The sequence below is a fragment of the Pleurodeles waltl genome, chromosome 8, assembly GCF_031143425.1.
Source record: "Pleurodeles waltl isolate 20211129_DDA chromosome 8, aPleWal1.hap1.20221129, whole genome shotgun sequence".
Classification (NCBI taxonomy): domain Eukaryota; kingdom Metazoa; phylum Chordata; class Amphibia; order Caudata; family Salamandridae; genus Pleurodeles; species Pleurodeles waltl.
In genome coordinates, this window is record NC_090447.1 from 771,185,165 (window position 1) to 771,211,949 (window position 26,785).

Below are 26,785 nucleotides of genomic sequence, written 5' to 3' on the forward strand. Positions count from 1 at the left end.
TGTGCGGATCCTATGGATAAAGACTTTGCTGTAGAAATGGCATAAGACTTTGCCCTTTTTAGCACGGTATTGATACACTGATAATCCTAATCCTATGCTTAAAAACTTTGCTAGAAAAACAGTCATTTGAGGTGAGCAGATTCAGAGTGACACTGCTCTCCACTAAACTTGTAAACTACCCAGAGTTGTTTGCTACTTTTTTGCATAATTTTTTCGGCACTCTAACCCTGAAAGGATATTGTTTTCACATATATTCACTGAAAAACAAAGGGTTAATAGAAGTTATAGCTAGGTGGAAATGTCAGTTAAAACATACAGTTTAAAAAAATTAAGAAAATTGAATTCACCAGTTATAGTTATCTCAAGTAACTGTAACTTGTGCCCTAAGCACCCAAAGAGGCTTCATTCTATTTACCCCTCCAGAGGATAGGGTTGTCGTAAGTGTGGGTCAGGAGAAGCAAATTCCTTATATATGGTGTGGTATTGTCCCAAACCTCATTTCCTTCTGGGTCCAGGTTTTAGCTCAGCTAAAAAAAAGAGTAGCAGGCTGGGATGTTTCCTGCACCGTCAATAAATGTCTCTTGGGGCTACTCACATAGAATCCTAAACGAAAACGTAATAGGCGCTATGCTATACTGGGTCTTACAGTTGCAAAACGGCATATGGCGATCCATTGGATGGGTTTGCTTTCTCCAACACGAGAAGCTTGGGAGTTAGAGCAGAGGAAGCCCACCTGAAAAAAAATATAACGCGTGATGAGAAAGCACACAATGTTCTGATGGTCTGGGCTTCAATGACAGACCCTGATAGAGTCCTCGGGCTCTAATCCCCTTATGGATCCCATGGGGCAAGAGAAGGTAGGGTAGCTGGGTGGGGATGGGGAGGTTCTTGACCTTCGATCACAGTGTTCACACACACCAGAAAATGGATAGTGTCAAGATGGAGTATATAATTATATCTGTGAAAACTAATGGGGTGGGATTAGGAAGTGGGGGGGGGGGGGGGACTGAGATAGTTTTGGGCCTGTTGTCGGATGGGGTGAAAGTGACCAAATACTGAATGACAATCTCCTATGTCTCATCTAGAATAATATCTACACATTATTTTCTAAGAACCGGACTGTACTTTTATTATGAAAAGGTTATTAAAGAAATATTGAGAAAGAAAAAAAATAGAAAATACATTTTGGGCCAAATGATGCTTACCCTGCTCCATGGAGAGAGGGAGAGAGGGGGAGGGAGAGAGGGGGAGGGAGAGAGGGGGAGGGAGAGAGGGGGAGGGAGAGAGAGAGGGAGAGAGGGAGAGAGGGGGAGAGAGAGAGAGAGAGAGAGAGAGAGAGAGAGAGAGTTTGTGTGTGTGTGTGTGTGTGTTTTTTTTAAACATTTTCAAGTCAGGTGACAAATTCCCTGGAGTCTCGTAATGGCTGCCGCAACATGTGTTTCCATGTTGCTAATCAGAGTGCTCGCTCCCACGGTACCCTCACTTCTGTGGGTGTGAGGTGGCTCAAGGGGAAAAAAAGGCTCAAAATCGTTAAAACAGAAAAAGATAATGGAGCTTTTCCATGAAATGGAAATTTGACATACTAGTGAATCAGTGACGTGTATCCAGTACTGCAAATAGTAAAAGAGACGTGTTAAAGATAAGTGTTTTATTAATCTAAGTGCAATCTGTGGATTAGTAAACATAATAAATGCATACCCCTATGATTGAATATGATTTCTTTTTAAAAAAAGGATCAACATCTGGACAATAATATAGAAATTATGTACAATGAAAAAATAGCAAACGAGAAAAAAAAGACTCTTTTCTTACATCTGTCTTCTAATATATCAGAATTTCGTCACAACATACTTTAATTTATCCATATTTACATATTCTGGACCAGGTACAATGTACAAGCAGTAGAGTACTGAATCCACGTTCAGGATGTTTTATTACATTGTCTAGTTATTGATAAAGCTTCTCTCTAAAGGAAAGAGCTCATATAATTTCAAACTCCGGTGGCAGCTCAAATGACTTCATTGCCAATCACTGAAAAACTTAGTGTTACCAAAATCCAAGTTTGAAGATGATGGTTTGTGATTTTGAGGCGACACCATTAGGAATAGGTGATTTTTTTAATTTTGTCAGACGATCTGCATAGGTGCGTCATACAAAGATTTGAGATGTTTAGCACCTGTCCAAAACTTCCCCTGTGGTAAACATTCTGATAAAAGACGTTTTTGTTAGAGAGTTTTCCAATTTGCCGGCAAACAAAGTAGGTTTTGTGGGATTTCCTTCTCCTGAAAAAAGTGTCATCTTTGACTTCTATATTTTCAAGTTGGATAACATAAAAAAAAAAAATACATAAAGTTGGTTAAAACCGCACCACAAATGTAACAAATTCCTGGACAGAATAAGCATATGCCTGCACATATTTTACTCATAACTGTATGTTTTGTTCTATAATGCATGCTAAATCATTTGGATTTCCAACTTATTATAAAGATACTATTAGAATGATGACACTGATAAAGGTAGAAGGATACATACTTTGGCCAAATCAATGTTTTGGTAAGAAGCTGAAAACGCCTGACTAAACTGGTTATAAGCCATACAAGTTATGTGCCGAAGTGCTGGCGGGAAAAATGTGAGCAGCTGACACAGGAATATATGGATCTGCAGATTAAGGATGACTTTAGGATCAATGGAGGTGGAACACAGTGTGAGAGCATAACAATTTCCATGACATGAATACAGAATACAATTAAGATGCAAAACACATTTAAGTCTGTATTTCTGATGTAGATTCATTAATCTGAATGGTACTGTAGCTTAATAAAATAAAAGCACTTTGATAAGGATGGTGTTGTGCATCTAGAAGAAAAAACGGACACAAATATAAGGGGACAACTGAAGAATGGTAGGCAGGACAAATTCAAAAAGGCAAATAAACTCTCATTGCACACAAAAAATACGAAGGCAGACACCGAATTCTAGGGTGTCAAAATGGCACCAATGTCACCTTTCATCTCCTTGAGAAGTCTCACTTGCTGGAAGACCGTACAAGTAGTAGAACCCTATACAAATGACAGAAAACATGTAGTACGTATTTGTGGGAAAGGAAGTAACGGTCTGTTGTTATTCTTCCTAAAGACCTGCAATATTAACAGGAGTTTGACTTCCATATGGCTCACCCCTAGACATTTTCCCAGATTTAGACCACTGGACTTGTAAAAAGTCGAGGTCTAGGGAATTAGTTTTACTTTTATTACAACCACCAAGAATTACCTTATGGTACAGGTTTAGAAAGAGGTTTTGAGAAACATATATGCCAACCCTTAAATTGATGACAAAGCCATAACTGAAAGGAAAACAAAATGTTCACGGGTTTTCTCCTGCAGGTGGTGTGATGTGGCTAAATGTACTTGGTGGGATAACATCTGCCAGTGAGGAAGACTAAGAGTGCACCCAAAGCAAATGAGTGGCCGCAAAATGCCTTTAATTGTGTCTGGGCTGTGCTTTGTGATCAAAATTCAATTTGTTCCAGGAAAGATTCTAAATGACAGACAAAATTGTGGTTCTCGAGGTGTTGCACAGAACTTCCAACACTGACCATGAGACTGGAAAGGATTTTAGCCCTGGTTCTTCTCAAGCATCTTTCTCAGTATTTCTCTGAGAAAGAAGTATGCCTCTGCAGTTTAGGTAAAAAGCTTTCTGTGATCAATGCTGGCCCTGGACCATTAAACAAAAAACTAAATCTAAACTTTTCCATGCTACTCTAACTATGGTGCAACAATCCTTATAGGGCAGATTTGAAAAATTAACCAAAATCTTCACATTTCCAATATCTTGTGCGAATAAAATGCAATATGGACTCTTTTCTATGTCGTGAGAATGGCATGATGCGTTCTGCAAATAGCATTTACAAAGAAAATATATATAAAAACAACACACACACGAAAACAAGGGGAAGTAAACTTACAAATGCAAAAAAAACAGCGCATCAAACATGAATCTATAAGGGGAGCAGAATCCACATTCCTGCTGACAAGGCTTTAGTGGTGACACATAAATCGCCGTTTTAGGACTAATCAAATGTCAGGTTCACACCATGAACATTGGGAATTACCAACAAGGTTAAAATGTAACAAAGCTAGCATGCAAGTTGCTCTAACTGTTGGCTAGAGAGATCTGTAGCTTTACATTTTGTCCAGGTTAGTTAACTGAATAGGAAATTTGGAGGTCAACGTAAACATTTCTGCCAAATAAGTAATAAATAAAATAAATGTATACCATAGCAAGTAAAAAAGGCTTTAACACAGTCGCAACACATCACATTACTGAAAGTCATTCTAAAACTCTTTGTTCAGTTCTGAAGAAAATATGCCAGATGTCAAGTGGTTGGTTGCTTTCACACGCAAAAAACAAACAAAAATAAAAATAAAATCAAAATCCAGCAACAGTGCATTCTAAAACATGTGATCGTATTTCCTCAAGCTTATTACAGCATCACAGAGCATTAAAACACTCCAAGTAAAGGTTTTCTTAGTATAAAAACGAACATTTTTAAGTTAAATTGGTACACGACTGTTCTTTAGCAGTATTAAATACATAGTTGAGTGAGAAAGGCCAAACAAGTTTTTTTTGTCCTCTGAAGTATGATACAACATATTCACAAGACAAACACCCTTTATCAGCAGACATGGTAATAACGTGTTAACAACGTCATTTGTGATTTGGTTTCAGGATTACATGAACTGTTTTTTCTGACAGCATAGAGGTCCAAACTGCTACATTTGATTGACAAATTGTGAGCTGCGTCGCCCCTTCGTGCTCAGAGTTAGGCGGAGTCTGGGGTCTCTTGCTTTATAATGTTCATTAAAGTCCAATCTGAAGCTTAGAAACCGAAGGCTTTCGTCTGTACTTTGCGTCAGCAAGATCAAAAACTGCTGCACGATACCCTGAAAAATGAACGAAGTTTATTAAGCACACACTATTCACAAGGGGCAGCAAATCTGATTAAAAATGTATCATCAAACACTTGGCTATTGAGCGGGCTGCACAGTCAGCATATACAACTGGCATTATCCTAGAAATCCAGACACAAAGAACTGTGTGAAAAGTTCTGCAGTTTGTTATGAGTTTAGGACTGGCCAAACATCTCTGAACAACTCTATCTGTATACAGTGCATGGACAACATATTTACCTGTAATTATAGTTCTTCGCCTTGGGTGTATTAACGACACTTATAAGCTTACAGGATAATTTGTGACACCTTTTTTGAAACATTAAATCAAAACTAAAACTTTGTGTTGTCATTAAGTTCTATTAGAATTGTGAACACCGAATTCAGGAGCTCTCCAGAATTCGAGTTAAAGAGGAGACGGTGAGCGGTGGTTGGTGAGAGTATATTTTGAAAGGTGACAAGATTAATTACACTACCCAACGCATTGCATGCTTGACCATGAAACTTCTGCAATATGATCTGGAAGTTAGGGACTTACCAAGTAGAGATAATCTAAGAGCTGATTTTCTTTCAAGGGTCTGATCGATGAGTTGGACGAGATGGATGAAGAGGAAGATAGAGAGGACTGCTTTGCTGCTAGTGTGGATTTACCTACATGTAAAGCTTTTAGTGAAGCTGACTGGAAGAAAGCTGAGAGCGAAGATGAGTTACTAACCAAAGGGAGGGAATATGGGACAAATGGTTGGCCGAAAGAGAGAAATTTGACGTGGTCTTTGCAACCATTTTGCAAAATTGCAGAGGAAATTTCTATTGAGGATGGGGTACTTTTGAGGTGTGAGAAGTGTATTCCACCGTATGGTGTTCATGCTGGGTTGATTAGTTCTGCCCATGAAGGTCACCTTGGGGCAACTATGACGAAATGGAGATTCAGAGAGCATTATTGGTGGCCTTATATGGAGAAGGATGTGGGCGCTATGGTAAAAGGGTGTGTGGTTTGCAACAGTGCTGAGAAAGGGCTAAAAGTTAGCATCTCACCCTTGCAACCTATAGGCCTTCCAGAGAGACCTTGGGTGAAGCTGGGTATCGACTTGTTTGGCGCATTTCGTTTTCTTCCTCATAATTTGCAGTACGCATTTGTTCTGATGGATTATCACAGCAGATGGCCGGAAGTAGGTTTTTGCACCACACCTTCTGCGTCCAATGTGGTGAGTTCCTGAAAGACATTTGCACGTGGGAAGGTTTTCCAGAAGCTATTATTTCAGACAACGGAGTTCAATTTGTTAATCTTGAGACGGAAAGTTTTTTTAAACAATCTGGAATTAGGCACCTAAAGAGTTCCCTTTACTATCCTCAAACTAATGGTTTGTTCGAGAGAATGAACAGAGTAGTAGGGGATTGTATAAAATGGGCTAGGAACAATAACTTTGACACTGAAGAAGCAGTTAAGACCATGTTATGGTTTTACCGTTCTACTCCACATTCATTGACTAAGGTGTCTCCCTTTGAAGTGTAAAGAGGTCGCAAACCTGCTTCCATTCTATTTCCTGCACGGTTAGCAAGATCTGTAAGGGATTAGGGGCCATATGTACGAAAGCTTTTTCCCATAGACACAGAATGGGTAAAATCCTTTAGTACATCTGGCCCAAGGTTCCAAGAGATGTGGGGTGTGTCGACAAGTGGGAGAAAGTTGGTTTGGGTCAGGTACAAATGAGGAACAGGTACGACTCCATCAAAGCCACCAAGTAGCGAATGATACACCCAGGGGATTCAGTACGTATAAAAAAAAGTACATTTGTAGAAAAAGGTGATGCATGTTTTAGTGATCCAGTGAGGGTAATAAAAACGTGTGGCAATTCTGTAATGGTGTATATGGGGGTCATTGGTAGAATATGGCCAAGATTTTAAAGTTACCAGAGGAGTTTCCCCGCAGGTGTTGAATGTGGTGGGTGGTCTGGTGGTTGCCCAGCAGTGGATCTCCCAAAAAAGGAACTAGGGTTTTTTAATGTCCAAAGTCTTCCTGTGGTATCGGGGAATGCGAGTGTACGCAGATCCACCCGGGAAATTTACCTTGGAAGCTGAAGCTAGATGTATAAACTGGAGCTCTCCAGAATTCGAGTGAATGAGACAGGAAGCGGAGGTTGGTGAGGGTAGGGGACGTGGGCTGGCTCCTTTACGTTTGTACAAAATAAACATTTTACTGCTACTCATGGTCTCATTTCCCCTCATCTGTGGCACAACCATGTTTTCGTTTTTTTGGTTTAAGCACAAAGGTAGGCTTTCAAAGGCTATAAGAGCTTCACAGCTTTGATCGTGTGGGTCTGGTATCCTTCTTTGTGCTACCTAGAGAGAGAATAAGTAAACCAGATGTCTCCAACGAATCGGTTACTAATATGGTGTCTAAGTCCTCTTGAAACAGAACAATGATTAATGGTAAATAACCTCACCTTCAGCATCACTGTTGGCCAGGTTGCAGCTCTGCGGCCACGATTTCAAAATGCTGGGAAGCCTGTTGTGTGGGCAGTTTAGGCTGGCGCTGTCTAAATGGCAGGCCCCTGGCATATCACTAAAAAGGAAGAAATTGGAGTGGGGATTGTTGAACCAGAGGTCAAAGACCCGAAGAGCCTGCTCTTGCCTGGCTTTCTTTAACTTGCTCCAGGGCAGAGTCTGCTTTCTCAACGAACGGACGGGAGCTGTGGAACTGCATGCCAAGATGTCCCCGTAGAGGCACACAGACCTTATCCTTGCATTGCGCCGAAGCCCCACTTTAGTTACCATGGCCCAGTATCCAAGCCCAAGCAAAAGACAAACTTGGCCGTATGTCTAACGTCTTGAATAGTCTGGGCCAGTGAAGGCCATTAGTCTTTTGGGACCATGGGAAGAATCTCACACATATTCCGGAGTGCGTGGATATAATGTCCAGGTAGACAGCGGTCATCAACTGATCTCAGGGTAAGACTAGCTGAAAAGAACATATGCTTGCTTAAAGAGTCCACTCTTCAATTCCCTTTAGGGGAAGTAGTTGGAAAGGCATTGGGTTTTCTTTGGTGTGACGGGCATCTACCATCTATCTCGCAGGCACTGGATGGCATGTCACGTTCTGGGCCCAGCTTTGGTCAAGGTCTTGCTGATCCCGGCACAGAGTAAGTCAGAATAATGAGTTGCAAGTCCTCTATTGCCCATATCCATGAATAAGGAGCAATCGGTTCAATAGGGCTAGACTGTGCCGTGGATGAACCTGCCACCATAAAACTGACTAGAGGATCTTCTGGATCCTTGGGGCCCTTAGGTGAACCAGCGGGAACAGGGAGAAAGCAAAACAATGCTTGTGGGGTTATTTTACCACTTTACGTGGGCACATTTATTTTCGTTTTTAGCCCGAGGCCTGTGCCCTTTCACCTAGTTGCATTTCATTTTATTCCTTTTATTATTTTAGCAAAAACCTCATTTTAGTGGTGCTGTTTTATTATTTTAATCAGTTGCCCTTCCATTCAGAATTTATTAGTTCTTTTGCACATTACATCTTGTTCTCAGCCCAAGGCTGAACAAAGCTGTACATGATAATTTACCGAGTATTGCCGGTCCAAAGAGTACAATATGTCTACCATACACAGAAAAGACATTTTATCACGTCAGCGCAGTTCTCTGAACAACTACTCAATTTAAACAGACTGCTTCTAACCAGGTTAGGGAGGAACATTCCAGCCAGCCAGCCAGCCATCCAATGCTGTACCATGCTGTCGCATTGGTGCTGGTCTCGGTCTTGGCGCTCCAAACACCTGGAAGGACTGCTAGCAGACCATCAGCAAACATCCCTGCTCATTATCCAGTTAGGGGCGGGGGGCTTCCTTGCAGAGACCAAGTACGGACCGCATTAGGGCTAACACTGCTATTGCTGTCATGTAGATTATAGTAGTGCAGGTAGGGGTTTAAGATTCACTAGTGTGACAATGTTGGGATTTTTTATCGGTTTCTCATTTTTCTTCAAAATTATAACAGTGTTGGGCTTATTATTGTGCTAATAATCGCAATTCATGTTTCATTACGTAGAAAGCATTTGCTTCAATAAAAGATACTGAACCAAATGCTACTTCTTTTGGTTTTCTGCATGTATGAGACTTATGTAACAGAGAAAGGGGTAAGGTCTGTTCCACCACAACTTCCCTAAAAAGTCAGTGTTTCATTCATGTGTCAGGCTGCCACAAATCACCTTTACTTCTGGGTTTTGGTGAAATGCTGCTAGCTAGCCCAGAGGGTTAGGCTGCCAGTCGGTGTGGGATAAGACTCACTACCCCACACACGGTGGTGCTCACACCCAAATCCAGCAGCCTCGTCCCCATGATGAGAATCCTACAACAGTACACAGACGGAGAGGCATAGTGATGCCCTTGCGCCTTCTCCAAAGAGTGGAGTGAAGGGAAATTCCCACTCTGAATTCTTAGGTTTCGTTTTTGGTATTCCCCAAAAGTTTGACACCGAAGAAGATCTGCCTTTGGAACGAGAGGACTGGGAGCCAGTCTGCACCCTCAACCTCAATTAGGAACACAACCTGTAAAAGGTCGCTTGGTGCTTCGCAAAGCTTAACCTCTCGATCTTCAGAGGCATTCAGATTCATTTGTGTGCACTCGTCGCATGCCTTGGAGTTGGGTCACAAACCCTAACACCAGACACACACCTTGTGGGGGTCTGGCAGACATTTGTTTGTAATAGTCCCTATAAGACTTAAAAGCAGTCATCTTTCGTGGCCATAATAGCAGCACTGGAAAAAACTGTAGTTAGAAGAAAAAGAGAAGCGCTCTGCATCCACATCTGAAGTCACAGAAAGAAAGGAACTGTCGTGGGCACACATGGGTGGTGCTTAAAAGAGGCTTCGCACGTCACTTCGGGAGCAGAACAGTATCAACACGGTGTTGCATGGCGCTAGACTATGGTGTGCAGGAGCACTATTCTGAATTTTTTCAGATTCAATCTGGCACCTGGAGATATTCACAAAGTGAGGAATTTGCAGGAAGGAGTATCATCAGAACTGTGGTATTTCAAAGTCTGACTCCAAAGCTCTCGTTTTTATAGAGACCTTAATCTCTTCCCCATCCTTTTGATGTATACGCTGCCGTCATATTGCCTGACTGAATCAGAATGCTTGAAGCAACTAATGGTAGAATATTCAGTTAACTAAAAGTACTGCTGTGTAACCTCCTCACTATCATTCTTTCAATTCACAGTAGACTGTAAAAGCTGCAGTACTGAAAATCCTACCTCTTACAATACCAGCTGGCACTGCTGTCTGAACCCCCACATCTTCAATCTTAATTTCAACTATGAGTTGAGCTGTGGTTTTACTGAATTGTTGCCCAATTGTTCTGATGTTTTGTTGTCCCCAATAAAGTGTTTAACCTTCAATTACGGTGCTACGTGCACAATGAAAGGTTCTAGTCTACTGCTAAAACTCACGATCAACATACTTTAATTACTGCTGTACAGTGATGCCTGTAAAACTAACAGATGCATGATGGAAGTAGTTGGAGTATGCTGTTTACCAGCTTGCTAATATCTCCTAGGAAATGGGTTTGGTAATCACACTAGCTGTCATTTCACAGGGGAGCACAAGGCTAAGCTGATTGCCACCCAATCACACTGCTGTCCATCCAAATACAAAACTCTCAAATCAGACCCTTTGAGATTAGATTTAAGGTACTGGGACCAGATGAGTCTTTCCACCTTCAACGGAGTCTCTTCGAGAAGAACAGATGACAGGGACCCTTGGCCTGTGAAAAAGATACTGGACCTTTCTTCGTCATGACACAGTTCTAAACATACAATCACTAACTATGAAACTGCTGAATTAGCTGCAATAGATTTTTCAACATCCTAAAACGAAAAAGGTCAGTCTCCAGCAAGAACAACCAGTGAGTGTAACTTTGTTTTAAGCCAGCAACACAAGGCATAGGAACATGTTTTGGACGCGAACTCTGGTAAACGGAGTTAAAAAACAGAAATGTAAAAATGTCTGCAACAGCCAACGAGCTGGTACTGGGGAAAAAAAAAAAAACTTAATTCATCACACCTACTAAATTCATACATAGAGGGAAATAACAAGGGGGGGGGGGGGGGGGAGTGTGGCCAGCGCAAGTGCTCAACATTTCCAAACTTTGATCATGTGCATGATTTTCAATTCACGTTAAGTTGGAGATGAAAAGACATTTAAGGCTAGAGGAGGGGGGATAGGGACAGAGTTAGTTACCAAACCTTCTAGCACTGATTCCAGCCAGAGGATAAATAGTAATAAACAAGAGAAGCATGAGAGACCAGGTGAAAACCTTGATGTCGAAGGGCCATTCAAGTTGTTGCATTCACTGTACAAAACGTTCTATAATTCGGCCGTGCTGGGCATGATGTACCATGGGTCTAGAGGAAAAGAGATTTGGAGGAGGAAACACAATTACGTAATAAATATGCAGGACTAGTCCCACTCAGATGACCAATAGTCACACCTCAGAAATCTAAGAGAAAACCAGATAAAGGGCATTTCTCTATAATGACAGGAATTTTCCTAGAAGAAAATTAGTATAGGTTACTTGCCAAGTCCTTCGGATATCCCCTTTGGTTTCATACATGTGGGTTGTGTACAGCCAGCACATCTGGAATCAGAGTATGCCTGAAGCAACGCCCAACATGCATTTTATCTCAACCCCACCAAGTGTCCAATTAACTCAGCTTCCACTTCAGTTCCTTACCCATGTTCACTGGATTAAGTAGTAGTATTAGATTGTCACCAGAAATAAAAATCCAGAGGGCTGTCCTCTAGCAATGAGCCCATGTCGACTGAGTCAGATATTCTGGACTACTGCACGACTGAACAGACCACCGGCTTTTGAGCTTCCAGGCAGACCTTAGCAGAGGCACTGTCACCACACAGTTCTAAAATCTGCCGACGTCTCACCAATTTGTCAAGCACACAGATTTAGCCGTCAAAAACTGACACGGATGGTGACCATGCAGTAGTGGGAGAAAGGGGGAACAGTGGCAGATAGGAGTATTGTAGTTGATGCACTGGGAGGCTCAACCCTTAATTCCCAGAGAGCAGTATATCGAGGTGGTGGGCACCAACAGGGACAAGTGGAAAGCTCAATTTCCCCCTCTACAGCCAGGAATGCGCAATAAAGTGAGAGGGAATCCTGACGATTCTTCTGGGTAGCAAATCACTGTAGGATTACATGGGTACAGGGGTATGTGCATCCATGCTCTTTTCAGGGACACAACCGGGGTTGATGATGAGACTTGACAGAGTGAACTGAGCTTGCAGAAAGTGTGAAGCATATATTGTGCAGCACCCTTCGTGAATACTTTAAGTGATTATACCTTTCAAGAGCCACTGACACTGACCCTGTAGCATACAAACAGAGTACATCATGGGGGCACACTTTAGACCAGGTAACATCACAAGACCCATAAACCAAAAAGAGGCAACTCTTGGTCTTAAATGCCTACAATTGGAGCCAGTTCACTTGGAGTCAGAGACGATGCTAAGTTACAAAGTGCATGTAAAGGAGATAACTAAACGTGTACGCTCCTAAGAATGCTTTTCACATTAGTGAAATTGCTAGTCTTTTCCAGAGAATTCTAAAACTAATATTTGGATTAAGATTTCATATGGAAATCAGATTGTACACTGTTAAGAAACGAAGGCTTGTTACCCATAACAACGTTAAGCTCATTGACACAATCGACACAGGTGACAGCAGCTAGAAAAAAAAATGTCTTCCACATCACTAATTTGACACAACTCAATGTTCACGAATCAATTATGAGAAAACAATTTTTTGTTCCAATCTGGATGTGTCCTACTATTTGAATACAAGTGGAGGAGTCCATTACATCTTTAGCAATATTCTTTCAAGTATGGATCATTCCAGGTCAGAGAACCAATCACAGCAAGATAGGACCTGAATGAGTAAACGTAATCATCTCAACTGAACTAAAACACCAAACATTACACTGTCTTGGGAGCTTCTAAAAGGATTCATGAGCGTCCCAAAGTCTAAAGCTCAAACCTGGATGCTCTCCCTCTCAAACTGCTCCGGAGGTAACTGCTCCTGTTGAGCTTAAGAAAGTCGATATTGTCTCACAGGAGTCGACTATTAGTCCTCCTTAACCTGGAAAATAACTCAGCCAGGAATACTAGAGGGGAGATTCAAGGTAATGAGCACAAAGATGACTGACATTTATTCCTCTGGGGACTGTGGTATCATGTCACAGGAAAAGCTAAATTGAGGTGGCACAAATAATCTGTAGTGCATCCCATCCAAGTTTCTGTCAGGGACACAATATTCAAGTGAGAGCTTACACGAGTTGCTGCTGTGAAGAAATATGCTCTAAATTACTGTGGCTCTGGGTTATTTTATTAGATCTATATCAAAACACCTTTAAAAACTATGCAGAATGGTGTACTAGTTCCATAACTGGTTTATTCAGAATCCCTTGGCAGGCCTCATGTATTTGATTATATTTTTAAAAGGGGGGGCTAAACATAACGCAACATTTTAGTTAAATATGCTTACAGCTGCTAATAACTGCATTAAACGGTTTCAAGACCACAGATCTAGAGGAAAACCAAGATTTGTACACCAAGGTCACCTGAACAACCCCCAACAGTATAAAGATCTGGAAGCCAATTATTATATACCAGCTCACATTATTATTGGCCACAATGACACACTTGAAAGTGAAGCTATGGAATCCACAGCTAAAATTCAAAAAGTGACGTAACAATGGACGTATTTTTCTAGTCTGTAAATAGGTAGAAAATACACTGCTGAGCATTATTCTTTCAATATAACATCTCTGAATATAGTAATGGTAGAGATCAATCAGGCTTTAAAATTAGTTGTCCATATAAAATAAAATTCAAGACCAGATAGGGTATTGACAAGGATAACACTCTTAACAAATATTTTCGAAGGATTTCAAAGCCATGGCTGAATTGTTGCCATCCCATCTAGAAGAGGGGGAACGAAAGAGGCAATTCAGCAGGGTTGTAGGTCCATTTCCCTTATACACAAAATGAAAGTTAATGGTGGGCATTAGTCTTTCCAGGCTTCACAACTAACAAGAATGTTATGATTGATATACAAGATTATTAAATTAAAATAAAATAGTGCGAGAAAACAATATCTGACAAGGAGGCTTACTGAATAGTCTGCACATAAGGGAAAAGCCCCCAACAGTTCCCTTCAGCTAAGCCCCATTCACACTGCTTTTACTAAGTTTCATTCTGTCTTTAAAAACTATTCAGGTTCCAACTCCGATGCCCTCTACAAAGCCTGCACCCATTTTACATAAACTTCCATGCACAGCTCTCTTCAGTGTGCCACACAGACTTCCGTATTCAAAGCCCCATCCAGTTCCCAGGTCTCAACCTTCAATTTAATCTCTTAAAAAATTTCCACCAGCATAGCCTCTACACTCTATAACTGGCATCCAGACTACCTCTCTATAATACGGCTTAAAGACCCCTTGAATATATTTCATCAAGATCCCTTTGTTAAAACCATCAAAAATCCTTTATACAAAGCTCCATCCATCCATACATTCTTTACAAAGAACCATACTAGCACTACTCTGCAAGACATAATCTAGACCCCGTCACTAATATTGCATCCAAGACTGTCTGTGCTGCCTCAAACTTCCCTCATTAAACCACCACTTGGACACCTAATTCAAAGTCCAATTCAGAACTCCTTTTAAAAGTTCCATAAAAATATCTTCTGATGCCATTAAAAGAATGTCTATAAGGTCCCTCTTACATGTTTTTAAAGCCACATCCAGCATCCTCTCAAGACTTTATAAGACATCCCTGTGCAAAGCACCCCTCATACAAACCTCTTTCTTTACACCCCTATAATTCACTTCCTTGCAAACTCCCCTTCAAATATCTAGCTTCACGCAATCTACAAAGAGCCATCCAGACCTTCTCTACAAAGGGTCCTCATTACCTCTTATTTAATGATCCACACTGATTCTCTCTGTAACGTCCTGTCCGTTTACCTCTGTAAAATGCAATCTAAACACACAAACCCTCCAAAATCTCACATCCAGCCCCTTTCATAAAATGACAAATCAGCTTTCCACAGGAAAGCCACAGTCAGTCGAGCATTTGAAATGCTCATTAAGACAAATTTAGAAACTCCACTCATACCTACAGTTAAAAGTCAAATTCGGTACCAGATCCCAAACCATCCTTCCCTCAAAAAACACATCTATGCAACCACCCCATGTGAAAGCTGTATCCAGGAGGCTTTCTTCAGTCTCCTCTCATTTTCTGTCAAAAAGCCCCACTACACTCCCTTTAAGCCTCACCCAGAGTGCACCCCTGCAGAGTAACACTGACAATTTCTTAAATTTGGTGCAAGTCAGCTCGGAAACTATGTAAAAACCTCTTGCAAAGTGTGTTCTATGCACCAGGATTCGCCTCCCTTGCCTACCATCGCTAACTTTATGAATAATTTAGTTGTTAACAATGTTCCATCATCAGAAGCTCATCGATATAAATAACACAAAATACCTGTGTGACAAGCCTTACTTTTTTTTTTTGTTTATCATAAGACTGGAGACAAATTACCAGAACGGCCTACAAAATATTACACCAAAATCGCCAAAGGAGTTTCACTGGTAAGGATGATGCCACGACCCCTAGACCTACACCTTCCTAGGAGGAGCATTCCACTTTCTGAAGACCACTGGTTTACTTGTCTTCAAGTCTGATACAGCCCAGGTCCATCTTTCATGTTGTTAGGAGAGGGGAAGACTTCATGTTGCTTCAAAAAGGACACTGCTCCACACTGAAATATGAACATGTCAAGGCCCGCCCTAAGAGGGGTGATCTCAGAACAAAAAGTCTAAAGTAGCACTTAGCCTGTCAGTTCCAAATCTCTTATGTTCACATATAAGACAATGACCTATGCTCACACTATAGATTATCTATCCAGGGGTAACACCTGCAACCAATCCCTTGAACAGCTAAAATTCAGAATCTTGACTACACGCTGAATTTGACAATCAAATCAAACTTAAACATCCATTAATGTGCACTCCCACTTGGTTAGAAGTATTCACCACAACCAGAAATACCACCTGATCAGACAAACTGTAATATGTAAATTAGTGCACTTCTGGACACAAAGAAACTTATTTATAGTTGTAATTATTCTTTCCATACAAAACATATTACAGCTGCTCCTCACTTCAGGTGTACTTCACTTCAAATCTTCTGTACCATTTTAGCTACCTCTTCGCTGACACCAATCAGCCACACATAAGTGGACTCCTCTTGAGATCCTGGACGGGGGTTTTCAGGATGGTCTCCAGCACTTTGATTATGTTGGTATCTCTACCACGTCTTCTCTCAGTTCTGATGATCTTGCACCATCACACTACACTGAATTTTGGTGTTGAATAACAAATGATCTGACATCTCCAAAGCACAAAGTGAAGAAATCTTCTCTCACCAAAAGACAATACAGCTTACAGAGCAGATTATCCTCACTGCTACTGTTGGACTGTTCCCCACATGTACAAGAACATAAGCAGGTTATTCACAGATGTAGCCATATCAGGTTTAAATGTGTGGGGAACACTAAAGCAGAATGTATAACGTATTGATGTTTCCAGCTCAGCCATCGGTCTTCTTAAACATCAGAGGAATCTGGGAATGGGATCATTGTACACATATGCTCCAGCACACTCACTCAAGGCATGGGGAAATACAGTATACTATACACTTCCAGGGTTCCATAATTATTTATACCGTTAGGTGTTTCTATGCACCCCTCCTTGGCTGATCTGAGTAGGAAGCTATTACTGCTATGATATTGGAGAACATGTCAACTGGATAACTCATCAAAATAAGCATTTACCTTGAAAGAAGTCATAAAAACATGCATTAATGCAAATTTTAAGATATACTAATTAAAACCTCATTCATTGCACCTCCTCTCTCTTTCCACTGCCTCTTAAGCCCCTCTCGTGTCCTGCTTGTCAGATAATGGGTTTTAATAGGATATCCCAGTGTGACTGTTGAGAAATCTGAACCCCATCCCCCACAACTTATTCACCAAGCTTCGCCCTGCAAAAGAGCAATTAGAAAATATATACATACACTGTATATAATAAATGAATAAAAAAATTATCAGAATAGTCCTATGCTCCGAGACCAAAGAAACACGGATGCTACTGTTTGTTAACTGCACTGCATCCGTAGAGAAATCTAAAAACTTCAAACCAAATTAATGAACTAGATAAAATCAGCTTACAAAAGTGAGCTATGCTTAGATTCCTTCTTTAAGCAGGACTGGGTGCAGAAACACGTTTAAGGGTACTAAAATAAAGTAAAGAAAGAGAAAAAATTAATACATGATGACCTGAAGTGGGTGTCAAAAAAGAACAAAAGATGAATTTGTCTAAGGATCTATAAACCTGGGAGTCGACCAGCCACCAGCCCTATCTTAAGACATGTTAGAAGAGCTCTAATGGGAAAGTTTATAGGCAAGTCTAAATATGACTCCATGCCATTATCGGACATGGTTAGAAAGTAAACCCACAGTGACGGCTGGAAAAGCTCTATTTTTCTCTCTTAAGTGGCGTCTGCCCTATAATTAGCAGCAAGGGTTCATGGTGCATCCACAATATACAAAGGAGTCCAATTGATCTGCTGTTTTTCTGATATAACCCAATATTGGTATAGAGTACGGGGTAGAGTACTTCACCGCATCCGGGCTGATTTTCTTTGATAAGGAAGAATAGGGTTCAACCACACAGACTGTCAAAGACAGAAGTGGGCAATTTGATCTTGTTGCAGATGAACTCAAACCTTCCACAGCAAGCAAATATAGAGATTCCTGTTTGGAGGCTATCAATCTTCAAAAAATTATCTATGGTCCGTGCAGTAGATTAATATACTTACAAACCCCTACACCATGTACTGCAACAGCTATGGTCTTGGCATAGGCTTTTAGCAGATCGTGAATATGAAAACAAAGCACTTGCTTGCAAAGGAGTGGATCCCGCAACAACTTCTCATCTTATGGATCAAAACTGCCATAAGAGAAGAGAAATTCAGTTTGCAATCACAGATCACACTGATCTGGATACAATCCATGCTCTTCCATGGTTGATTGTTGAAGCAAATTGTCTTGAATCTAAACATGGAAAAGTTCAAAGGACAACACCTCAGATTTAGTTAAGTTGGTAATGAAGTCTAATGATTTCATGAAAGACATGTCTGGTAAGTAGATGCTAAAAGCTGATTGGAGGTCTGCAACAAAAGCTGCGAGTATAAAAGAGGTGGTGACCATCTACCACTTTTCATGGGTATGCCTGCCAATTTCTGCAACGGCTCAGATTCCAACTGTTAGACCTGACAGCCTTAGGGTGGTCATCCCTCAACTTTTTGCCTCCCTCCACTTTTCTGAGACTGTTTTTGCTGGTTTTAGGACTCTGTGCACTTTACCACTGCTAACTAGTGCTGAAGTGCATATTGCTCTCTCCCTTAAACATGGTTACATTGGTTCATTCCCAATTGGCATATCTGAATTACTTGTAAGTCTAATAAAGTGCACTCCAGCCCAGAGCCTGTAAATTGAATGCTACTAGTGGGCCTGCAGCACTGGTTGTGCCAGCCACATAAGCAGCCCCTTAACCATGTCTCAGGCCTGCCATTTCAAGGCCTGTGTGTGCAGTTTCACTGCCACTGCGACTTGGCAAACCTCAAACTCTCCTTTTTCTACATATAAGTCACTCCTAACGTAGGCACTGGGTAACCCATAGGGCAGGGTGCTATGTAGGTACAAGGCAGGACACGTACATGTGTGTTTTATATGTACTGTAGTGGAAAACTCCTAAATTAGTTTTCCACTAATGTGAGGCCGGCTTCCTTCATAGGATAGCATTAGGGCTACTCTCAAATACTGTTTGAGTGGTAGATTCTGATCATAAAGGTGTAACCAGGTCATATTTAGTATGGTCAAAATGGTAATAGAAAATCCTGCTTATTGGTGAGGTTGGATTTTATATTACTATTTTGAAAGTGCCACTCTTAGAAAGTGAGCATTTCACTGCACTTAAAATCCATCTGTGCCTTACAGCCCGTCTCCAATCAACATCTGGGCTGGGCGACCGCTTCCTTGTGCATTTCACCTAGACAACCACAAACACAGGATACTCAGTCACACCTACAATCATCTGCATACTGAATGGGCTGGAAGGGTGAAGGGCCTGACACTTACATTTCAAAGGCTAGTGGCCTGCCTTCACACAATGAACTGCCAAACCCCCTACTGGGACCCTGGCAAACAGACCTGTACTGAAAGGGGACCATGTGCACTTCAAAACCACTCTTTGAAGTCTTCCTCACTTCAAAGGCATATTACGGTATACAAACTGGGTCCCTGACCTCACCAACTCCGACACTTCTGGACCTGAACCTGCAACCTGTTAAGAGGAACTGCCTGGCTGCCCAAAGTACTCATCTGGACTGTTTTGCTGAGAAGGACTGCTGCCCTGCTGCCCTCTGATTTTGCTGTGAAGTGCTCTCCAAGGGATGGGATTGGGCTTGCCTCCTGTTTTTTTTTTTTAAGTCTCAGGGCCAAAAAGACTTCATCTCTTCAAGGAACTCCTTGTGCGCTGAAAATAGACCCACAGCATGCCGGAAACAAAGCACAGCCTAGCCGGAACAATGCAGCCAGACTTCACAAGTGAAGACTTGTCGCAGTGCCTGCCTTGAAGCTGGAAATTCGATACACAGCCTACCGGATCGATGCACAGCTGAATCGGAATGATGCAGCCCAATGCCCCGAGGGAAGAATCAACTTATCGCCTACCCTATCTACGCAATGCCTGTGATTTCTTCACGCATACCCAGGATTTTCCCTGCATCGTCCCTGGTCGTCAAAAAGATCCCTGCATTGTAGTGAGGAACCAAGACTGAGCCAGAAATCAATGCAAAGCCCGTTGCAGCATGGAAAGGAACGACGCATCATCTGTGCCGCGCCGGAAAATCAGACAAACACCCTATTTTTCCACGCATCTTCTCCTCTGCGGTCTCCGTCCGTGTTATTTTTGACGTAAACCAGGTACGTTGTGCAAGCAAGAGACAACTGTTGATTTCTAAGATTTAAGACTCTTTTTAATCTTGCAAAAGTGATGTCAACTTGTGCTTATTGAATCTTTATCGTTTTGACCTTAATTTAACCAGATAAATATCATGTCTTTTTCCAAACCCGTGTGGTGTATTTTTGAGATGTTTTCACTGTGCTACTGTATGATTTATTGCACAAATACTTTACACATTGCCTTTTAAGTTAAGACTGACTGCTCAGTGCTAGGATACCAAAGGGTGGGCACAGGATAATTTGGATTGTGTGTGACTTACCCTGACTGGGATTGTGGCCCCTACTTGGGCAAAGGTGTATAACTCTGCCAACTAGAGACTCCATTTCTACCACCAACCAACTGACATAAAGGGCGAAAATATGTCACTAGAACATACCCTTGCCTGAAACCTCAATCAGAGCTGAAGGAGCATGTGCGCTTCTTCTCACTCTGTACCAGATCTCACAGAGGTACTAATATCACTGTGCACAATCACCCATATGGTAGGCAAATCTACCTTTTCAAACATGTACAAAAAGTCTATCATTGTTAGTTACAAAGGGGGCATTGGAATAGGTCCTTTCTGCGGGGTCACCCTCAAAGTTTTGCCTTCACTCTCCCGTTTTCTCATTCCTTTTTTTTGCATTAGGAATCTTTGTAATTTATCACTGCTAATCAGTGCTAAATTGCTTGACTCTCTCCCTAAAAACATGATAAAATTGGCCTACACCTGATTGGCCCATTTAATTTACTTATAATTCCCGTATACATGTATATGTACATGTACCCAGGGCCTGTAAATTAAATGTCTGTATTAGGCCTGAAGCATTCATTGTGCTACTCACTAATGTAGCCCTTCAAAATAAGTATTGGACCTGCCGCTGCAGCCTGTAGTTCAGTTTTAAACTGCCAATTCTACTTGGCAAAACAAACCTTTTGAAGGTCCAAACGTTCCTGTTTAATACATACAAGTCACTCATAAGGTAGGCTCTAAATAACCATAAGACAAGGTTCATTGTATCTAAAATGTAGGACACACATTTTTAAGTTTTACATGTCCTGGCAGTGAACTACTTTAAGGCCTCTGCCTCCCCCATTGGATAACATTGGGTACCTTACTACATTTACTAACTTTTGATTGGGAACAGTCAGGTGGGCCAAGTTGGGAATCAAATGAATTGTAGTTTTAAATCCTTTTAATGGTAAAATCAGATTTTAAGACAATTCTGGAAATGCCACCTCTAGAAAGCTGTCATTTTCTTGTCCTAACCAATTGCCGTGTGCTGCCAGGGCACTGGGTTGCATGGCTGTAAATGGCTCTGCTGTTGGGCTTTGTGTATTCCTCCCTGACAGTGAGAGAAAAGTGGTCTAGATATTGGCAGGATGGGCCATCCTGCCAGAATGGTTGGGGGTGGTGCTGTTCTCGGACCATTTACACTTCAATGGCTGCATCCTCCACACACAAAGGAACATGATATTGGTCTTTTGTCACCGCTGACATCTTGGAGCTTTGGCAGGGGAATGGAACATCGTTCAAGAACGATGTGGAGGTAGTGCAGGGTATCAGTTGGCACCAGCTGTGAATACTGACCTCTTCAGTACAATTCCTTGACCTGTAGACATTTCAGAAGGAGACTGCTGTGTTTCTTAAAGAACTGCCTTGTTGCCCGAGGCCTGCCTTGTTCCCCACAGGACTGCCCTGCTGCTTGAAATCTGCCTTGTTCCTCAGAGGACTGCCCTGCTACCAGAGGGCTGTCCTGCTACTTGAGGCTTGCCCTTTTCCCCAGGGAACTGCCCTGCTACTTGAGTCCTGCCTTGTTCTCTGCGAAGAAAGACTGGACCTGCTCCCTTCATCCAAGGCTACTTGAGTAACAAGGGTCTGTTGGCTGACCTCCTGTTCTGAGCTATAGAGATACAAGCTCTAGAGGCCTCCCTTAAACTGCCCAGCTGACCTGCAACTGAAACTGCCAGAGTCCTGATGCCCTCGGTTATAGGGAGTTCCTGAACCCAAAGATGTGCCTCGCCAGGTCCTGGACTCTTGGCTGGCATCAGAGTTTGCTCCTTTGGGAGAAAAAAAAAGAAATCCTGAATTTTCAGGCTCTTTGCGGACGCGATCAGGTCCATATATACCTAGGTGACCCCAGACTGAATCTTTGTGCTACAGTAATGACCATTTGCTATGCTCTCCCTGCTCCTCGTGGCCTCCTCCACCGCAAACAGAACTCTTCACACCAGTCTTTGAGAAGGTAACTTAAGAAGGGACTAACCTGGTCCCTGTATCCAGTCCGCACACCACTGCGGTCACCCTGAACCTATGATTTTCCCCTGGTCTAGCACGACTGGATAACTGCAAATGGCACTTTCTGCTTTTAGGGGCTACACTTACATAAAACTGTGAAAAGTGCGTATCTCTGGTTCTACTCATTGGATTTTCGTAGTTTTTTTCAATTCATTTAAATTTACAATTTTTATAAGATGTTTTGGGATTTTTATTCTCCTGTATTTTCGCTTTATTACTGTTTGTGTGCTGCACAAATACTTTGCCTCTAAGTTAAGCCTGACTGCTTTTGTGCCAAGCTACCAGACAAGTTAATTTGTGACTTTTGATTGTTGCTTGAAAAGGGTTTTCATCCTCTCTTAAACCAATAACCCAAATAGTTTTTATTCATCATAAGTAAATTCAATCACTGCTCGAACACCCCAATTCCCTTGCATAAGCCTAGATGAATTCAAGACATATAGCTGGATTCTGTGGCCCATTCCTGTAACCAATAAAACTGAATCCAACCTTGATGCTCAATTGTGGATTTCTAGGATGGAGATTGTGTCTATCTTGCTTCTTAAACATGGTGAATTTCTTTTCCCATGCCTTGAGAAAAGCAAAACCACCACGAACATTGAGAATGTTGGCAAGCAAGCTTTTAGTGGGCTTCGTAAATTTACGTTTGAATTCAGTCAAGTCGGGGACCCTGGTTACAATGACTGGCTCATATGGTTTCCCTGACCTCATTAAGAGTACAGCAATACAGGTAGCTTGCACTGTCATTTGCAGCACTTTTAAAAGTGATTTCACCTTCACTCCCTTTAAAGTGACTCCAGAAATGTGCATGCCACTGTAGGAATCAAACCTCTAAGGTCTGGCCTGCACATATAATAATTACACATTCTGAACCTAATCCCGAAAACATTCTTCCATCATGCTCACTGCATGCCTCCTGCAGCTCAGACCATGAACATCTCTCAAAATCTTTCTAGTTCCTTATATTTTCTTTGTAGTGCCTTGTCTTAGATGGAACCAAAACCGATCGCATGGAAGAAGACTGGCTGCAGCACACAGATAATCAATGGCTTTTCGGTATGCTCTAAGAAACCATATACCTGGTCTAAGAGCTGGTTTAAGTGACAATCAGGGCTGTAAACAAAATTCTGATGTTTATAGATTCAGAAGCTCATATTACTACCTCATTGCTGGCCTCCATATAAGAAAAGCAAAAAAAAAAAGAAAAAAACTCAAGTCCTAAATGGCAGCAAGGAGTACTTCAAAGTAGTCAGGGTCTACATTAGCCCAGCAAATTTTCCTACTGTTGTTAGTGACTGTCTCCTGCCTAGGAACAAACTAGTTAAATAGTAGATGTTATGCCATTAATGGTTTAGATTCATGGTATTGTGATTGTGCTAAGGCCCAGAACTAATCTTAAATGTGTATAACTTTTCAGAGATTACAAGAAACTAAAGTTTGATCAATAGTGAGGGTTTACCCACTCCACAAAGGTAAAGCAAATTGGCATGTCAAGTAGCCTTTGTCCACATCAGCTGATCGAATTACAGAATTTATCAAATCTATCAAAATGTTCCTTGCTGTTCAATTCTTTGTCTAGTTAGAAGCATAAATCTTTGGCTCATATAATTTCACAACAGTGCCTTAACCCTATGCCTATCGATGTTAAAGACACCTGTGATGAATACAGGGGAGGAAACCATGCATACTGGGTTTAATTCAGATGTTGGACTAACCCAAAAGGACTAACTCCATCAAATGAGGAAAAAGGTTCCTGCCAACTGATTAGGAGATTAACTGATTAGGAGAACCACGTATCGGACTTGAAAACCTAGCAATAAAGCCAAGAAATACAATAAAACATTAAGCAAATAATTAATTATTATAAATACAATAACATTATAGTAAGTAAAAACAACCATTACCAGACCTGTTAACTAATCACAAATTTTCCTCACTCTCATTGCAGCTTTCAAGAAGCATACAACATTAAAAATAACTTTTTCATGCAACAACTGTCAATACAAAAGGGCAGGTCGGACTTGAGAAAAATTAATTATTTTGAGCAATGGAAGATATACGCTTTCCTTGAAACCTCATACAATTTGCAAAACATTATCAATATGTCCAACCAGCATGTCGAGGATCTACCGTTCTTGGGCGAAAAGATGCTTAAATTCATTTGTTGCAATATTGAAGGCCTCGCGGGCAAGTTAAGGATGCCATGAGGGAAGATTTCATCAGAGGCTTCGGAGAAATCGGTTTACATTAAGTAATAAAAAAAGTTCACCAATACCAGGTCTTATAAAGTTCATGTCACACCACTCCAGAACAAGGTCAGTCTGGGTAAATCCATCCTTGTATCAAATAAATCATTCAGATCCAGCCGTGAAAACTCCTCCAACTTGTTCTGCATGGGCACTTGCAAAGGGCTGGCTTCACAGCAGAGGTAGGGATATCGCAACACTCAGGACAAATTTGTTTAGGCTCAAGAAGAAAAAGTCATTTTCATTTTGTTCACCGGATAACTAGACCCAACCCCGTGCAGTACATATCAATTGGCTGTCAGTTAATTGCCTCACACAGTATGGTTGTGGTTAGGAGGACTGCCTGCTGTTACTTTAGTAACGTATGTATCTCAATGTCTAAGATGTTCAAACTTGCATACATGATTCATTAAAACAACACTCGTTAGGGCAAGTGCTCTTAGGAATCTTGTGTGGATCCTTCTACAGTGTCTGCAAGCAGTCCAGCTGCAGCAGAAAACTAAAGAATTGTAACTATATATATATATAGAAAGCGACAGAGTGAAAACGGTAAAAACTGTAAACTTCGCACTTGTATAGCGCACTACTCACCCGTTAGGGTCTCAAGGCACTGTACGTATACCGCTGTGGAACCCGTTCCTGGCTTTTCCCTGTGAGCCAGCCCCAGGGTGAAGCCAGGCATCCAAGCGCTGTGAGGGCCGTTGTGGAGATTAAGTAAGCTATTGCCCAGAGTTACAGAGTGGGACCCATTATTTAGATTAGGCACCGAGGCGAGAATTATCTGGTCCAAGAGAATTGAGCCCAAGACCCCTGAGGTGGGAATTGAACCCTGGTCCCGGGCCAGATCTCTGCATCAGGGTCTGCTGCTCTAACCATTGTGCCACACTTCTCCAGTGAGTGAGAGAGAGACCCTGCACTTATATTTTAGCGTCAATTAGATTGTCTCCCCATTTTTTTTTCCAAAAGACCCAGTTATTTACAGAGTCGAAATTTCAACAAACCACCTTGTTGACTGCAAAATAGTGTAGTGCCCAACATGTACTCCAATTCTGAGTTTTGTTTGTTTGGACATTGTCTTACTACCGAGTCACAACTGAAGAAATATTGTCCATTGTAATCAGCACCAGGGCACCTGTTTTCACCATTGTCACAAATCACTTTCACTGAGCCGCTGAATGGAGCATCTATTGCATATGCAATTGTACAAATTATAAGATCTGACACTGCTTTGTTAACACTGTGCTGATTTCCACTCCACAGAACTAGAGGAGGAAGGATAGTGAGGAATTTGTCTACTAGAAAAAAGAGTAACTTCTGATGGATGCTTCTAATAGCAGATACCTTACTTTTAAGACCGAGTCCATACTGAAGTATGCAAAAAGTGATCGATGGAATACTTGAATTAATCTCAGCCACTGGTAATTTACTAAGGGCTGCATGCCAGTCTATCATTTTTGTAAGCCATGCCAACTCAATTTGGACCTAGCCATATGCAAATCAGTCTTGACCCTTCTCCAATGGGAACATCCCAACCTGAACTGCCAGGTAGGGTCCTTTCTGAAACAGAATACAAGCAACACAAGAACAGGTTTCACCCTTATCCCTTCACTCATGTCTCTAACACTAATGTGTCTGGAAAAAAAGGGGTGCAGGGAGGTTGCACCAACTTATCCTGCAGTTCAAAGTCAAACCAATACTTTATTCGGTTACAAAAAAAACAACTAAGCAGATAAAATCACAATAAAAAAACATTTGGCAGTTTTATAAATAATATACAAATGCTAAAGATAAAAACCTCAAAAACACAATTGAATCTGCTGCTATTTACACGCAGATTCAATAACATAAAATATCAAAGTTAATCATTAATAAAGTGTGAATGTATAAGCAGGAATAGTTACATAGAAACCCGTAATAACTGGTAAAAATTGTAAGTATCTTCCAACAAAAAATATAGCAGACAGGTGATTTACGTAAGCACCAGTCGCTCCTAAAGTGCAGAAAAAAAAGAAAAAAAATCCACATTTAAAAATTGGAATTATCAAGTACCTAAAACCATATGAAACTAACTGAAAATGTTATAGCTCAGATTCATTCTGTGGCTGACAGAAAAAGACTGCACTTGTGCCAGACTGTCAGTGGGTAGTTAC

At 41.3% G+C, this 26,785-nt stretch overlaps 1 protein-coding gene across 2 annotated transcripts in view; it reads right to left on the reverse strand.

Moving 5' to 3' along the window:
• Positions 1-1,827: 1,827 nt before the first annotated feature.
• Positions 1,828-26,785, reverse strand: part of TUBGCP3 (tubulin gamma complex component 3) — a 317,898-nt gene continuing 292,940 nt past the window's right edge. For both annotated transcript variants that reach the window (XM_069205019.1, XM_069205020.1), the window contains exon 22: positions 1,828-4,943. In XM_069205019.1, coding sequence (XP_069061120.1) covers positions 4,773-4,943 — 171 coding nt within the window. In that variant the 3' untranslated portion in view covers positions 1,828-4,772. The remainder of the gene's footprint in view (positions 4,944-26,785) is intronic.